At 42.6% G+C, this 18,091-nt stretch overlaps 1 protein-coding gene and 1 long non-coding RNA gene across 2 annotated transcripts in view; one reads left to right on the forward strand and one right to left on the reverse strand.

Annotated features, from left to right (window-relative positions):
* Positions 1–18,091, reverse strand: part of LOC309533316 (aldehyde oxidase-like) — a 61,796-nt gene that overhangs the window by 27,529 nt on the left and 16,176 nt on the right. The window contains exons 13-23 of the mRNA XM_082224711.1: positions 16,364–16,473; positions 12,300–12,484; positions 10,901–11,063; positions 9,698–9,790; positions 8,947–9,116; positions 7,573–7,699; positions 6,511–6,633; positions 5,336–5,432; positions 4,333–4,457; positions 3,103–3,236; positions 446–533 (exon numbers count right to left, since the gene is read on the reverse strand). Coding sequence (XP_082080837.1) covers positions 446–533; positions 3,103–3,236; positions 4,333–4,457; positions 5,336–5,432; positions 6,511–6,633; positions 7,573–7,699; positions 8,947–9,116; positions 9,698–9,790; positions 10,901–11,063; positions 12,300–12,484; positions 16,364–16,473 — 1,415 coding nt within the window. The remainder of the gene's footprint in view (positions 1–445; positions 534–3,102; positions 3,237–4,332; positions 4,458–5,335; positions 5,433–6,510; positions 6,634–7,572; positions 7,700–8,946; positions 9,117–9,697; positions 9,791–10,900; positions 11,064–12,299; positions 12,485–16,363; positions 16,474–18,091) is intronic.
* The window catches only part of LOC309525723, a 96,172-nt gene that overhangs the window by 6,997 nt on the left and 71,084 nt on the right, over positions 1–18,091 (forward strand). The window lies entirely within an intron of this gene.

The following is an 18,091-nucleotide window of genomic DNA, read 5'->3' on the forward strand; positions in this document are numbered from 1 at the left end:
GTGAGCTGAATGTAGCAGCAGCAGAGTCAATCTCTGCCATACTTCACACATCTTCACACATCTCCAGTGTGACTATGCTTGTACATGTGCAGTCCCTTCTCCAGGCAACTGACAAGCATGCCTTTGCAGTTTCTTGCCTGCATGGGAGAGATGCTATTTGCAGAAGAATGTTGCAAATGAGTGAGGGAACACATGTGGGTAGATACCTTTCCCATAACTGCGTTCCTTGAGTGAAACGAAGAATGCCAACAAAGTTTGAAGAGGACTGAAGGACCTCTAGTAATGTGAGCCTGTGACTTTCTACTTTCACAGCTCAGCCTCTGAGGTACAATGCTACATGTGTGGCATTCACAATTGATGCAAGTGCATTGTTCTATGTACACATTTATTTGCAAGATGAGAAGCAGGAAAAAATTCTGACACACAGGTTAATTCTGCTGCTTACTTTATATTTGCCGATGGTTGGGTGACGGCCTCCGGTGATTAACATGTCAGTGCTTCTGTCTAGAACACAGCGAACTGCATGGCCTGTCCTGAAAACAAAAAAATAGCTAAGTAGAGAGTGACAAAGAGGGCTGCCCCAACCTACTAGGCAATTCAAACTACTGCCTCGGGCGGCAAAACTCTATGAGTGCCACTGCAATACTTATGTAATCATCAAACAGATTTCAGGTTTCTGTAGAATGTGGGAGATATCAGAGGAAAGATGCAAGGAAAAGGAGAGAGCTCTTTAAGTTCAAAACAAGCTGTTCAAACCAGTGGTGGCTGTGAATGGAAACTAAAGTAGGGAGAGAGAGAGTTTTTTGCACAGATGTGAAGGTGTAATTTGTGATCTTTGAGAAGCATGTTTTATTTTCTAAGTTTGTAATAAAAGTATTCTATGTAACCAAGCCTAAAACACTCCTTTGATGCCTACTTTTATGATAATGTAGCTTAACATTTTCTTAGGAGCCCCCTGCACATCATATGGCAGACAGGCACAAGTTATCCATGTTTATTCATCTAGAATAACCAAACCCCTGCTCCATGTTCATAATAACTGCTACCACATAAACTACTACCATATACTTGAACTATAGGCAATGGATCAAACGGGAAGGGAGCTATACTATCACCAAACTAGTTGTGATGTTAAACATGTTGGGCAGAGCCATACCATATACAGTGGTACCTTGGGTTATGAACTTAATTTGTTCCAGAGGTCCATTCTTAACCTGAAACTGTTCTTAACCTGAGGCACCACTTTAGCTAATGGGGCCTCCTGCCACCGCCCCGCAATTTCTGTTCTCATCCTGAAGCAAAGTTCTTAACCCGAGGTACTATTTCTGGGTTAGCAGAGTCTGTAACCTGAAGCGTCTATAACCTGAAGCGTCTGTAACCCAAGGTACCACTGTATTTAAAGAACGTTCAACACACATTTAAAGCACATGTCTCCCACCAAAGAACCCTGGGAAATGAAGTTTCCCCATCACAGAGCTACAACTCTCAGGGCCCTTAGCAAACTACATCTCCCAGGATTCTTGGGGGGGGGGGGAGTCAAGCGCTTTAAATGGGCACTTTATGTGCTTTTAATGTATGGTGTGGATCTGCCTGCTGCCATCTGTAGGTCCCTTTTCTTTTTGATAGTATCCATTGTGTGTGGAGGTGATTTGGCTTAACCCCTTTCCCTATGGCTTTTTCCACCACCAGCCCAGCTAATATTTACAGATTTGCACCTCCGGGGAAGAAACAGCAGCTTCACTCCCTGCCAGCTGCTATTTAAAAGGGTGTAGGGAACCCATGACAGACAATGTGTCTAACATTCCATCTACTTTCGCTCTAAGAAAACCATGTTATTATAGCCTAGAGTGTTCAAGTACTTAACTTTTCAGACTGCTAAGTGTTGTGCTTTTAAGCTACTGTGCTCCTTTGAGGTTGTATTCACTGGAGTCTTTTGCTGTTTTCACTGTGCTGTTCTTTTTAATTTGGCAACGTTCCTATCATATTGTATGACACTGCATTTTTTAAAAAATTGTAAATTGCCCCGGGAACTCTATAGTGCTTCTGGTGTGGAATATAAATGCAGCAAATAAATGCTTCAGTAATTCTTTGGATGCTTGTCTTTCCAACTTTGAGCATGTTTCAGCATTTTATTCACATGCTACCATCTAAGGAAATAGTTCCAGTACTGATCCCGCGCATACCAAGCGCACACGCACAGAGAATAGCTATTATCATGGCTGAAATCCAGAGGAGACAAAACCTTTAAATTAAATGAGCTGAATAAGTATGTTATTTTTTTAATAAAATGAAAAACTTAATCAGGGAGCAAGCCCCAGTCCCTTAATGTGGCTTCCTTCTCAGTAAACATGAACAGGCTTGCAATGTGAAATCCCAACATTAACTATCATTTATGGTGATGGGAATGGTAGCCCAAAACCTCTGGAAGGCGTCACACTGGCTACTCCTGGCCTATGTAGTTAGCAGCTACAGCAAGAAGTATAAATCCCTTTGTTTTAAAAAAGAATAAGGCCAATTGATCTCACCTTGGTAACACGGCTATATTTTATGAGGTACCAAAAAAGTAATCACAACAAAACCTCTTAACATACACAGCTTTTTGAAATTTATTTTTATCCTTAGATGAGGATGTCCAGCACCAGTGAAATATATTTCTTGCCACTAAAATCTGAAATGGTGGCTTTGTATCCAAAACACAGCCTTTCTTCGAGATAGGAACCACTTGCACAACAGCCCATTGCTTTGGGCTACAATAGACATCCTGTCATTATCTATTTCAGTGAGTCACAATGCTACTGTCTCAACAGAAGCTCTGTTGGTCTCAGCACAGCATGGGAAACCATATACACCTCCTCTACATTTGCCAAGAGTTTTATGACAATTCCTTCGTGGCATTTAAATCCATCCAATACTACTTTAAGTATCAAAATAGATACGTTCAATTTCTAAAAGCTTGTTGACTGTGTTCCAATTAGCATCTGAAAATGGGATGGATGTTTCACCCGCCTTATTCATTATTTAACTTCCCATCCCCTCCAATTCCACTGCTTTGACAGACAACTTCATGAGCTATCGTATATATACGCACACATACACACTTACTTCTTAGCTGCCACAGCAACAACACATGCCAGAAGACTGGTTTTCAACAGTTTTCCACCAAAAGCCCCTCCAATTCGTTTCACATGACACATGATCCTGTTGCTTGAGATGCCTAAACAGGAGGCCACAATTTCCTGAACAAAACCAAATATTTTATTATGCCGGTACAATCAGAGGTGTCTCAAATTTGGGATAACACATAGGTTAAAAAAGTAAAAGGGGAAAAAACCCTTTCTAAATATTGGACCAACAGAAATACTTCAGAGGCTGGTTGTTGTTTTTCTGCTAAATCGTCTCCAAAAGTGGTTGAACATTAGCAGAATCAGGTAATGCACCAGCTTTGCTATAAATGCAAATTCAATCAAATTGCAAATTTTTTGGGTCTCTGGACCGTAATAAAGATTGATTGATAAGGGATTTGCTGAATTAAAAATTTGAATTGGAATACAGAAATGGGAGGCGTGAGGAGGTCTGGGAAATAAGCAAATGATAATATGTGATGGAAGGACTGAATTGTTTTTAACCATTTTTATTTTGTATTTTCCTTTTTCCCCCTTTTTCTTTCTAGTTTGTAATTTTTTTTGAAACTCTTAATAAATATTTTATTAAAAAAAATAAAGATTGATTGATAAATGCAAATTAATCATAGCTGAAGGCTTATGTGAGTCTATTGTTTCCTACCTGCGGAAAGCAATTTACCGTATTTTTCGTCCCATAGGATGCTCCGTCCCATAGGACGCATCTAGTTTTTTGGGAGGGAAATAAAGGAAATTTCCCCCCTTTATTTTCCCCCCAAAACCAGGTCGGGGAACAGCAGTATGGCGGCGCTGCGCCTCCCAGCTGTCCCCTGAGCTTGTGGGGCTGGCCGATGTCTGCCTGGTGCGTGGAGTGCTCTGCTTCCTGGCGGCCTGCGCGCCGGGCGGGAGGCTGCTATCCGCAGCGTGGGGAGCCCCGCGGGAGTTCCCACAGGGCTCGCGACGCTGTAGATGTCTGCCCGGCGCGAGCGGCACTCTGCTTAAGGGCGCCCTGCAAGCCGGGCGGCAGGTGTAAGAAAGAGCCCATTCTGGAGCTCCTCTCCAGGGTAGCATCCTGATTTCCAGGTAGCAGCAAAATATCAGTGGGAGCCCATAAGAGAGGAAGTGATTTGCTGAGCCCAATAAACGTAGGGCTTTAAGACACAGAGAACGTGGCTGTCACTTGTGCAACATGTTATGAGATAGCTCTCTTAACCTGTACAAATGCTGGATGCTGGGTGGACACAAACAAGTTCATTTCTTTATCCTCTCCTGTTGGAACAGCAAGAATGCTCTGAGTCTCCATATAAAAGTGCTCCTGTCCGCCAACATGGATCTCGCCTGTTTCAAAAAGAGAACATCTTAAATCAGTACATCCAAAAGTGTGCAGCCTGGCTTTCTTGAGACTGGGAAGAAAGTGGATGAAAAACCACACTGCATTGTGCATAACTGTAGACAAATGTTCATTTTTGCAATCTGAGAAATGCCAAGCCTCAAACCGCCTAGTATAATAAAGGGCACCAGTAAGAAAGGATGCAGATGCTGCACTTCTCTATGCCAGAAATTATGAGGCACAACTAATCTTTAAAAGTCTGCCTGTATGCAGAAGTTACAAATTATTGCCTGTGTGAGAATTAGGGTTAAGCACCTGCATTCTGGCAAGGTATATATTCAAATCGAACAAATAGCTGTTTCTGACATTGTATGGTGCATTAACTACAGTGGTACCTCGGGTTAAGTACTTAATTCGTTTCGGAGGTCCGTACTTAACCTGAAACTGTTCTTAACCTGAAGCACCACTTTAGCTAATGGGGCCTCCTGCTGCCGCCGTGCCGCCGGAGCCCGATTTCTGTTCTTATCCTGAAGCAAAGTTCTTAACCTGAAGCACTATTTCTGGCTTAGTGGAGTGTGTAACCTGAAGCGTACGTAACCCGAGGTACCACTGTATATTCGCAAGTTTGGGAGGCATGGATATGTATTGTGTTCAGTCCAAGTGCACTGACGAGTGGGGTGTAAATCCGGTACAAGGAGACTTTAGATTTCCAGGCGTTGCTGAACTTCCAGCTCCCATCATCATTGGCAGTGCTTGCTGTGGCTGATGGAAGTCTCAGTTCAGCAACATCTGGAGGGCCAAATGTTCCCCACACCTGCTGCAAATGGTGGGGTGTCTGTTCTGTGGCTTTCACGGTAAGGTTTTGAATCAGCAGGCTGTGATTTACCTTCAAGTACATGGTCAACGACTTTAAATGCTTCCTCCACATTTCCTCGTTCCAGTTTTCTCTGTGGTTCAAAGAATGAATTGTGCTCTATTGCCTCCTGCAGCAACAGAAGAGAAATACACCTAAGCTCAGAACCCTACCTGTTTATTTTGAACAAACTGCCAGCACCCCTCGAGGGAAAGCCATGATATTTAAACTTTTATGCATTGTGAATATTTAATATAGACATGCCCAAATACACAATTTACAGGGCAGGCTGTGGAGCAGTAAAATCAGAAGCAACAACAAGTATTGTGACACTTGAAAGATTAACCAAGTCTAAATTGGGAAAACCAAAGCAGGGAAGGAGGGAAGTCCGGGCGCAAAATTGCGCAGGGTAAATAAGTAGATTAAAAAGGTTGAATGTTAAAGTTAAAGTTTTATTTAATTTTGTTTTGTTTTTGAAAATCAATAAAAAAGTAATAAAAAAAGAGAAAGATTAACCAAGTCAATTATGGCATAAGCTTCTGTTTACTAGAGTCTGCTCCATAAAATGCAACAAAGCTTGGGGCACAATAAACTTATACCATCATAAGATGTCTCGATTTTTAAAGTGCCACAGGACTCTTTGGTTCTTCTGTTATAACAGACTGACTGTCAATATGGAAATTAGTAAAATCCGAATATCTGGTTGTAGGCCTACTTAGCCCTACAATGGGACTAGATTATTTTAAATCAATGTAATTTGATTTACAGTGGTGCCTCGCAAGACGAAAAGAATCCGTTCTGTGATTCTCTTCGTCTAGCGGTTTTTTCGTCTTGCGAAGCAAGCCCATTGACGGATTAGCGGATTAGCGCTATTAGCGTCTTTTAGCGGCTTATCGGCTTATCGGATCAGCTGATAAGCAGCTTAGCGGCTTAGAAAAAGGGGGGGAGGGAAAAAAACCCACAGGAACTCTCAAGACATTTCCGTCTTGCGAAGCAAGCCTATAGGATATTCGTTTTGCGAAGCACCTCCAAAACGGAAAACTCTTTCGTCTAGCGAGTTTTCCGTCTTGCGAGGCATTCGTCTTGCGGGGCACCACTGTAACTGGGTTGTGGACTGAATCAGACACCTGGAATTTTAATAGAAATAACTAGTAGTACAAATAAATAGCTTTTATCACAGCAGCAGTTAAGAAAAGGCTGTTCTTTACCTCAATGGTCAGGATCACAGGTTCTTGAAGTTCATACTGTATTTTCACTTTTGCAGCTGCTTGTTTAGCATGAACATCTGAATCTGCTACCACTGCACAGACAATCTGACCCACACAAGTCACCTGAAAACCAGAGAAAACCAGTGTCTTAACTTTTGGACACACATATTCCACAGAAAGCTGATGAAACTGCGAGAAGCCCACAATTTACACACATTTAACTAGTGTGCATTCAGCTTTATGCATGTGGTAATTTTAAAAATAAAAAGGGCGCAGAATTCTGGGAGAAATGACTTTGACGACCTCACCTGCCATTGAACCCAGATGGAATCCACACACACATAAAAACCATTCTGAAAATGCTTTTTAAAAAAGCGTTTTTAAAAATATATTGATTTTTCCATAAGGCTCACCATCGCCATCTGGTGTCACATTGTATATTGCACTTAAAAGTTTTATTTGCAGCTGTATAGCTGAGTCCCCCAGCGTGTTAGATACATGATTTTGGTTTTAGTAGTTATCCCCAGAATTTAACCCCTGTGTAAATAGTGGGCTTACTCTACATACATAAAGAAAGTTATCTCTTTTTTATATAAAAAAAGTGTGTATCCTAAACCTCAGCACAAATATATTTGTTGGTTCAATATTGGCTCCACACTGATGCACAACTAACTTGTATAATTAAGTGAGCAAGTCAGTGGTTTGCTGGTTTGGTGCACAAACCAAACTGTGGGATCTGCATAATTTCAGGAGCTAGTTGAAAGCTGCACTTTCCCCAACTGTCCCACACTTTACTTTCATTAGCCAGGCATGAACTGAGAGACAGTGTGAAAAAGTACTCTGTGAATGAAGCCCAGTCAAGAAACTGTCACACACTGTCCCTGGCAGGGGAATATTAGAGAGATAAAAAGTGAGACAAATCAATGAACACTTAAATAATAATACAACAGAAACAAATATTCAAACAAAAAACAAAGAATGAGTCAATTCTTATTTAAATTAACAAAATTAAAATAAATAGTTTAAATAACTATGAACTGTTGATGATTAAACGTGGCATACCTTTTCTCTGGCAAACACAATATCTGGGACATCATAGTTGTAGAACTCATTAGTCGCTGGGACATCCTGAACAGAAATGATATCAACTACCCCTGACACCTTGAGAGCTTCTGAAGAATCAATAGATCTGCAAGAAGTAGTGCAAGCAAGTTAACTAACAATAAGAGCAGAAACAATTATTCATAGGTTGATGGGACAAGGGCGGGGAGAAAAGGAGGTACCTGGCAGAATGAGGATGAGATGTGCTAAGGGGACATTGGGCTGGCAAAGACTAAAGGGGCTCGTGGACTGGGGTGGGGAAGGAGTGAGATGTGTCGCTTCGACACTGAAATGGGCTGGTAAGGAAACTGGGGGGGGCAGGGAAGGGAACGGGGTGAAGACCTACACTGGCTCCCAGTACGTTTCCGAGCACAATTCAAAGTGTTGGTGCTGACCTTTAAAGCCCGAAATGGCCTCGGTCCAGTATACCTGAAGGAGCGTCTCCACCCCCATCGTTCTGCCCGGACACTGAGGTCCAGCTCCGAGTGCCTTCTGGTGGTTCCCTCGCTGCGAGAAGCCAAGTTACAGGGAACCAGGCAGAGGGCCTTCTCGGTAGTGGCACCCGCCCTGTGGAACACCCTCCCACCAGATGTCAAAGAGAAAAATAACTACCAAACTTTTAGAAGACATCTAAAGGCAGCCCTGTTTAGGGAAGCTTTTAATGCTTAATAGGTTATTGTATTTTAGTGTTTTGTTGGAAGCCGCCCAGAGTGGCTGGGGAAACCCAGCCAGATGGGCGGGGTATAAATAAATTTATTATTATTATTATTATTATTATTATTATTATTATTATTATTACTAGTAGTAGTAGTCTGTACCTCCCTTATATTTGGGTTACATGCAGCTATTACATGCCACATCATGCTTATTTTGTATTGTTTTTACAGTGTTTTCCGTTATATTGTACTTGAATTTATTGTTATACACCACAACTTCTTATCTTATAAGATCAGGTGGCATATGGTTGTTGTTTAGCCGTCTTAGTTGTGTTCGGCTCTCCGTGACCCCATGAACCAGAGCATGCCTTGGAAACTCTCACTTTCTTCTCAAAGCTTCCCATTTTTTATGTCTGTGGAGTTTTCTTGGCAAAATACTGGAGTGGTTTGCCAGTTCCTTCTCCAGGTGGATCACATTTAGGCTAAACTCTGGGCTATGACCTGTCCGTCTTGGGTGGCCCTGCACGGCATAGCTCTTAGCTTCTTGGGGTTATTAAAGCCCCTTCGCCACGACAAGGCAGTGATCCATGAAGGGGCAGGTGGCACACACACACACACACACACACACACACACACACACACACAAAATATATATAGTTTTCTATATTGCGGCACATACACAATCTTTGCATGGGGTTTAGAACTGGTTACTAAAGCCAAGAAGAGTTCTTCATCAACCGTGCGAATGTCATCACAATAAATAGCTTCCCCTGTGGCATGTTTAGTACCGGCCTGGTGCATGACTGGACGTCCTACGGGATCTTGAGGAAGCTGTCCTGGCTCCACATCCTTTTTAATTAAAAGAAAGAAAGAAAAGGAAACCACAAATCAACCACAAAAAAGTCAAGATGACCCTTTGCTTTAACTTCTTTCCTTTTTAATGCAAACTATTTCTCCTTTCAACAATCCATCCCAATTGCAATCACAATGAGATAAACTGCATCCTAAACTGTAAGGAAGAGAAATCAGGGCTTAGCCACATTATGTTTTAGTTCAACTCTTTCAGTCAAGCTAGTGTCAAACTTTTACCTAATACTTTTACCATAACATGCAAGTGAACAAAACTTCTACCTAGCATGAAAGCAGACTGTGTTTCCCTTAGCTTCCGTATTCCTTCAATGTATAGACTAAAAAAGCTGAAATCAATGACTCTCTGGAACACCTCTCATTCCACCTTGGAAATAGCTCACTAATCTAACAAAGCTCACTGATCTGACAAAGAAAGCTAAGATAATGATTGAATTCTAAGCAGGCAGCAATAGCTTAACACTTAGAGAAGTCAAAGCCTGATATTACAAAACCCCTCAAAATCACAGTTTTTAAATAATGTGTTTTGTGTAATAAGGTAGTACTAAAGTAATTCTGCTCACCTGATACTTTTGCATGCTCTGCGGCATTTTTGTATGGAAACCTTCAAGGGCACTTGCATAATTATCTGGGATATCAGGATACTGAGTAGGATACTGTAAGAAGATGATTTGTCACATTTTATAAAAAGGAAACATTTAATTAAAACTCAACTCTAAAGTTAACATGCACACAGGCACACACCTCCCCATACACAATAACAGTGGTACCTCGGGTTACATACGCTTCAGGTTACAGACTCTGCTAACCCAGAAATAGTACCTCGGGTTAAGAACTTTGCTTCAGGATGAGAACAGAAATTGTGCTCCGGTGGCGCAGCAGCAGCAGGAGGCCCTATTAGCTAAAGTGGTGCTTCAGGTTAAGAACAGTTTCAGGTTAAGAACGGATCTCCGAAATGAATTAAGTACTTAACCCGAGATACCACTGTAAATGTAATTCAGTTAAATAAGTTTTTGAATGTTTAAAAATAAACTATACCATGCTCCTTGCAAAAAGGGACAGAATCCAAAAATAAGGATATGTGCAAGCATGTGTGGAAGAATAGTGGGTCTCCTCTTTTTATAGGCACCTCATGGTTCACTGTGAGAAGAGGATGTCAGACTTAGAGGGACCTTTGGTCTGATCTAGTAGCAGAGCCATAGAGACGTAACCTGGAGCAAAACATAGTCTCAAGACTTCCCCTTCCTCCAAATGCTATCAGAAGCAAATGCAGCATGGAATATAAACAAACCAAATGCATTACCGTATTTTTTGCACCATAACACTCACTTACTAAAAAGTAAGGGGAAATGTCTGTGCGTGTTATGGAGGGAATGCCTACGGGTGGCATGCCTACGGATTTTCCTCCTCTAAAAACCATGTGCGTGTTATGGTCGGGTGCGTGTTATAGAGCGAAAAATACGGTATATAGTTTAGTGAATTCCAGGCTCAACATCTATTACATTCACCTTCCAACATCTAGAAATTATAAATAAAAATACTCCCAAGACAAGAACTAGGCAGACTGAGACGCAGCTTCTAAAATAACTTGGTAGGCTGCTCACCCTGAGACTGCTCCCTTCAATTCCACCCAGAAATGGAACTGAATTATGTAGGCATGCAGGCATGGAAATGTCATTTACCCAACACTTTGGGCTTTAAACGGTTTATGAATCAGGCTGGTCACACATAACTGCAAAACAGGGATCAATACAAATCAAAATTACCATTATCTTCAGTGACTGCAACACCTCCAAGTAGAATTTGAAGATGAAACTAACAATGAGAGTTCTTCTGTACTCCACTTTACCACCTGGAGCTGAACTTGGGAGAATAATTTCTTTGAGGACCGCTCTGCAAGCTTCATCCAGCATCTGCCCATCCCAAGGTCTGGAAAAATAAATAATTATATATACTCAGTAAGCAGGCAAACTAAACAGTAGTTGCATATCTACTATTAGAACAACAGTAGTTGTATCCTTACTATTCATTTTTTATTCCAACGGGCTATCTCAGTAAAATTAGATTCTTAATGGGGGAAAGACTTAAAACATGCATTCTGCAGCACACTGTTATTGTACATCAAGGAAACAGATTCACTATTCCAATGGGGATTGATATTTTGGGGTGCCTTAGTTATGAGTATCTTCCTTTGCTAGGAAGTAAGTGGATCTGATTTCTGTATTTTGGTTAAAGAAGATGTGCACAATATACAGCTTACAAAAAGGACCCCCGTCCCAAGGTGTTCCTGTTTAAAACTGTACGAACTCCAGTTTAATTTTTTTAAGACCTATGTAGCTAGCCCTCCTGACTACTGTGGTAAATTTGGAGGTCAGAACAATCGTAGAGGGCTAGAACCAAGGAGTCAGGCTGCATGTTTTTCAACTCTTTTAATGACTGTTTCTTCGGTTCCATTTCAAAATAAGACTAGACTAGAATAAGTATAGCCTGTCCACCAAATCTAGTTAACGCAAACAGTGACAACTTCATTAACTAAGGATGGTATTCAACTGTTTTATTCAGTGCAGACCCACTGAAATTAATGAACTTGACTAAGTTAGGTCCATTAGTTTCTGTGACTCTATCCTAAGAGCACAGGAAGTAATGGCATATGCTAACTTATATGCACAGATGTAAATTTAGAAATAGCTGCTAACATACTCAAGGCAACTGACAATCATTAAACATTGCATGCACGCATCATGCATGATGTATTTTTTAAAAAATACATCATAAATTTAAAATGCTTAAAATGTGCAGAAAATACAAAATGATTTCACAAGAGGGCAGAACTTGTTTAACTCTTGGTACTGAACTGCTTGCCCACTTGTGAGTTTGTGTGATCAAAGACGAACAGAGTGGAAAAGTAAAGATAGTTCCATTGTGTTGCTTAATCCAAAAGGAATTCTGAAGAACAATAAGGTCTGAAATATTCTTACAACCTATTTTATATAAACAGTAATTTGGCCATTTAATTGCTGCGTGTCGAGCATTTATCCGGCAACAATATGATTTTAGGATTTGAGAACTCACAGTTTATTTATTTCCTCTTCCTTTGGAAATTGCTACCATTGGGGTGAACTTTCAGTCTAAAAGGTGTCAATGCTACAGGAAATCATATAGTACCTTCCAATGAGCGCCTGGCATGTTTGCTTGGCGGCAACTGTAGTGAAGCCAACACCTCCGTAACAGATGCGCAAGTCCCTAATGATGTTGCAGTCTTCTTCAAAGGCAACCCTCATCCCTGCTGTAACAATAGGTAAAGCATTTTCCCGCCTCGGAGCTTGTCGAAACGCTGCGACAAACTCACCCTGGAAAGGGACAGGAATCGGAATAAAAAAAGAGAGATTAGTTGGGCTACAACCTTTTGAGATGGCAGCGCAAGCACTTGCAGCGGCTCGGAATAAAAAAAGAGAGATTAGTTGGGCTACAACCTTTTGAGATGGCGGCGCAAGCACTTGCAGCGGCTCGGCACTCCGAAGACCGGTATTCAGTGATTTGTGTTTTATTTTTATCTGTGAACTTATTGCTGCTATGGACTGTGAATACTCAGGCACAAGTAATTTATAGTCGTCAAGAGCTCTTAAGTATCGGCAGAGGGGAAGGCTGCAACCAGGAGGTCTCAACCTACAACATTCCAGCTGAGCTTATCAGAGAGCCTCCATATCTTGCACATTCTTGGGATACTCCCCTTGCTCTCCTTGCCAGAAAGAAAAGGAAACGGAGAGGGCGCAAGCAGAAGAGGGGTTGCAGGGCTGGACTACGAGTGAGGCTAGGTAAAAATCCCCACAAGCCTGCTTTGCCAAGTCTCCTTGTATCAAATGTGAGATCCTTACCCAACAAGGTAGAGGAGTTGGAACTTATTACCTCTCGGCAGAAAAGTATCCGGGACTGTTGTGTTATGGTCCTTTTAGAGACGTGGCTGGATCCCTCCATTCCACAGGGACTTCTGCAGCTAGAAGGACGCTCAGTAATTAGAGCGGATAGAACCGCCAAATCCGGGAAGAGCAGAGGAGGAGGAATTTGCGTTTATATAAACAACAACTGGAGCTCGGACATCAAACAAATGGACACGCATTGCTCTCCTGACTTGGAGTACTTAGTGGTGAAGTGCCGCCCTTTTTACTTGCCACGTGAGTTTAATGTTGTTATAATAACAGCGGTGTATATACCTCCCGATGCAAACACTACTACAGCTATGGGCCACCTGCTGACTGCTATTAGCAGACAGCAGCAGGCCCACCCGGATGGAGCACTTGTGGTTGCTGGTGATTTCAACCGAGCCGATTTAAGGACTGTGCTCCCTAAGTTCCATCAGTATGTTGATTGTCCCACTAGGGGGGGAAACACCTTGGACCTAGTATATAGTAACATCATGCATGGATACAAGACCAAGCCCCTGCCCAATTTGGGGCAGTCAGACCACATATCCTTACTTATGATACCATCATATAGACCTCTCGTACGCAGAATTAGACCATCAACTAGAGAGATACGAGTGTGGCCAGTAGGTGCATCTGAGCAACTCCAAAACTGCTTTCGGAGCACCGAGTGGTCGCTTTTTGAGGAGAATAATGTGGACACATATGCTTCAACAGTACTGTTTTACGTTAAAAGCTGCATTGATGTTGTCACTACCACCAAACAAATACGGGTGTTCCCTAACAACAAGCCCTGGCTAAACAGGGATGTGTATCTTCTGTTAAAGGCAAGAAATGCTGCTTTTCACTCTGGTGATGCGCAGCAGTATAGAGAAGCTAGAGCCAAATTGAAAAAGGGCATTAGGAACGCCAAAGCTATGTACTGCCGGAGGATCGAAAAACATTTTGAGAGCTCCGACCCTCGTCGAGTATGGCAAGGCTTGAGACAAATTACAGGGCAAAATACTAAAAACGAATTGGCTAGCAGCAGTGCGCACCTGGCTGATCAACTGAATCAATTTTTTAGCCGCTTTGAGGAGGGAACTGGAACTACCGTCACTACAGCATTGGCCACCAGCACATTATCAGAAACTACTACTGATAGACAACCACTTTTATTACAGACCTGTGACGTACAACGTGCCTTTCGGAGCATTAACATCAGGAAGGCAGCTGGACCGGATGGAATCATGGGACGGGCTATTAGGGACTGTGCTGCAGAATTAGCCGGCGTATTTACGGACATTTTCAACCTATCCCTGTTGCAGGGTTATGTCCCTACCTGCCTGAAGACATCGATTATAGTGCCAGTCCCCAAGCAGTCAGTGGTGGTATCTCTCAATGATTATAGACCAATAGCCTTAACATCTGTTGTTATGAAATGTTTTGAGAGATTGGTGCTAGATTATATTAAGGCTAGTCTTCCATCCACTTTAGACCCGTTCCAGTTTGCATACAGAAGAAACAGATCTACTGATGATGCTATTTCCATCGCCGTCCATACTGTATTGAGTCATCTAGAACGACAGGGAACCTACGCAAGGCTGTTGTTTGTGGACTACAGTTCTGCCTTCAATACAATTCTGCCAGACAGGTTATTTCTTAAAATGACCAACTTGGGTATACATCAGAAGATCTGTCTGTGGGTAAGGAATTTCCTGACTGATAGGCCGCAGACAGTGAGAATGGGACCTTACTATTCTTCTACTCTAGTATTAAGCACAGGAGCCCCTCAGGGATGCGTGCTAAGTCCCTTTCTCTATTCTCTGTACACATTTGATTGCACCCCACTGTATAAGTCCAACACAATCATCAAATTTGCGGATGATACAACAGTGGTGGGGCTCATCAGTGAGAACGATGAGACTGCTTATAGGAAAGAAGTACAGGGGTTAATTCAATGGTGTAAAGAAAATAATCTTATGCTTAACACCAAAAAAACCAAAGAACTCATAATTGACTTTAGGAGAAAGAAAAGTGTATTGTTACCATTGCACATAAATGGCGAGGAAGTGGAGAGGGTTGGTAGTTTTAAATACCTGGGCATTTATATCTCGGAGGACCTCTCATGGACTGCAAATGTTAATATGGTTGTGAGGAAGGTGCAGGGGAGGTTGTATTTCCTGAGAATGCTCAGGGGACTGAATCTATCCCAGCACCTACTCCTGTCCTATTATCATAGTACCATCGAGAGTGTCCTAACCTATAGTATATTATCGTGGTATGGGAGCAGCTCTGAAACGGATAAAAAAGCTTTACAGCGAACAATTAAAATTGCCCAGAACGTTATTGGGCTCCGACTACCAACCCTGGATGAGATCTTCACGTCTCGCATCTTGAAGAAGTCACATAATATTCTGAGAGATCCCACCCACCCTGCTCACAACTTCTTTGAACTATTGCCTTCAGGCAGAAGATATAGGACAATGAAAACACGAACCACACGCCTTCTGAATAGTTTCTATCCAAGAGCTCTGATTGCACTAAATAATGATCTCAGGGCCAGTTGCAAGGTTTAGTAAGTAGGGAGTGGAAGGAATGAGATAGGTTTTAGGTTATGTTATGTTTTTAATAGGTCATGCTATATTCTGGATTATGTTATGTTTTATAGATTATGTCTAAATAGGATGAGAGTTCGGAGATACGTGCAAATGTATATGTGAACCCGGTCTTTGGGTGGGTGTTTGATTTTCGTTGTTGTGTATACTGTGTATATACGGACAATGACAATAAATTTATCTAAATCTAAATTTTATTACAGGACATTCCACAGTGGCACTCACGACCTGACCATTGAAAACTGGGAGAAAGGTTTTTCCTAATTTCTCCCCTGGATCGTATTCAAATCTAAGTTTAAAAGGCTGTATTCCTCTTATAGCAGTTGCAGACCGCCTTTGTGCCTTAGATTAAATTTGGAGGCTACTGCTATATATTCTCCCCTACATACAGTTTGATTCCTATTTTTCACAGCAAGCTGAATAGAGTATGGGGAGAGCAGGGTCCGCACTACAGATGGTTCAAAGCCCTGGAGCTCCTGAAGCAAGAGGCATAGCCTCTGGGCAAGGATTGGCAGTCCCATTAAGAAAGCACTTTGCCCTTGCGGTCCCCATTTACGACTGTTCACGTATTTATGAATGTATCATGTTCCAGTCCCAAACCAATCTGAATGTGGCAAAAACACTGACATTTGCCAAAATATGCACTTTGTGGATTGTCATCTAACTTTTTTTAATAATTACCAATCTTAAAGGAAAAGGAAAGACCACTGACCTTCCTGGAATGTGGGATTTTAACAGACACTAGGATCTCCTCTGGTTCCAGGGTATTGTTTCCAAGTCCATCAGCAAAAAGGTCACTGAAAGGAATCTGTCGCAGCCTCCCTAACAGAGAACATTAACATCCATACAAATTGAAAATAAATACTAAGAACTGTAAAGAGATCACAGAGTGATCATTTTGGCTTGGCTGACATGGAAAATTCTGGACTAGCTATGCATGTAGGTTGCAGAAACTCAAAGCAATTCTGTTGGCTTTCTTGCTTAGGTGGCAGGAGCGATCACTTTCTCTTAACCCCCCTATAATTATCAAAGAAGTGTGCCAGAGCAAAGTCGGAATGCTTTTGGGAGTCTCACACCTTTGCATTTTAATATACAGTGGTGCCCTGCAAGACGAACGCCTCAGAAGATGAAAAACTCGCTAGACGAAGGAGTTTTTCGTTTTCTTAGCTGCTTCGCAAGACGCATTTCCCTATGGGCTTGCTTCGCAAAACGAAGCTTGCCCCACAAGCTCCGGGGATAGCGGGGAATCACAGCGCGTCTTCCCCGCTGTCCCCGACCTCTTTTGAAGCAAGGGGCGGCGGGGAGAAGATCGCTTCTCCCCGTTGCCAGCCCCACAATCTCCAGGGACAGAGGGGAAGGCGCGTGCGCCTTCCCCTCTCTCCCCGGACCACTTTTGAACCAAGGGGTGGCAACGGGGAGAAGCGATCTTCTCCCCTCCGCCCCTTGCTTCAAAAGAGGGGACAGAGGGGAAGGCGCGCGGCGCTTCCCCTCTGTCCCCTGACGGTCTCCATAGGAACGCATTGATTGATTTTCAATGCATTCCTATGGGAAACCGTGCTTCGCAAGACGAAAAACTCACAAGAAGAAAAAACTTGCGGAACGAATTAATTTCGTCTTGCGGGGCACCACTGTACCTACCTAAACTTGTAAGGGTGCAAGGATGTTACACAGTAAGGGCCATAGCTCAGTAGTAGAGCATCTGCTTTGCTTGCAGAAGGCCCCAGATTCTGTCTCTGGCATCTCCTGGTAGAGCTGCAAATGACCCCTGTCCAAACCCTGAAGAGTCACTGCCTGTCATTATTAGCAACACTGAGCTAGCTGGACCAATGTCCTCATTCCGTATAAGGCAACTTCCAACGTTCCACAAACTGCTTTGCAAAGAACATATGCAAACAACCAGACACATGTGTGCATACTTGCCACACAAGTCTTCTCATCATAACAGAAGTGTGCCTTGCCCATGAGATTTTGCACAGTGGAGTTTGGATTTGATATCGCGCTTTATCACTACCCGAAGGAGTCTCAAAGCGGCTCACAATCTCCTTTCCCTTCCTCCCCCACAACAAACACTCTGTGAGGTGAGTGAGGCTGAGAGACTTCAGAGATGTGTGACTAGCCCAAGGTCACCCAGCAGCTGCATGTGGGGGAGCGGGGATGCGAACCCGGTTCACCAGATTACGAGTCTACCGCTCTTAACCACTACACCACACTGGCTCTCCAACTAAGCCTGGTTTGTAAGATAGCATACCGCGCCTTTCTTAATGTAACATACAAAGCATTGCTGTGCCAAACTACACATTGCATTAAATGGGCCTTCACAGTTGTGTGCACCACAACCGCAGGAGACCCAGATTCAGGTTAGGACTACAGGTGGAGGGGTCCCACCCCCGTCCCCTGCCATGATGTGGTCCTGATGAAAATCACCTCTCTTGCCCACAAA

This window comes from Podarcis vaucheri, assembly GCF_965113315.1.
Source record: "Podarcis vaucheri genome assembly, chromosome: 1".
NCBI lineage: Eukaryota > Metazoa > Chordata > Lepidosauria > Squamata > Lacertidae > Podarcis > Podarcis vaucheri.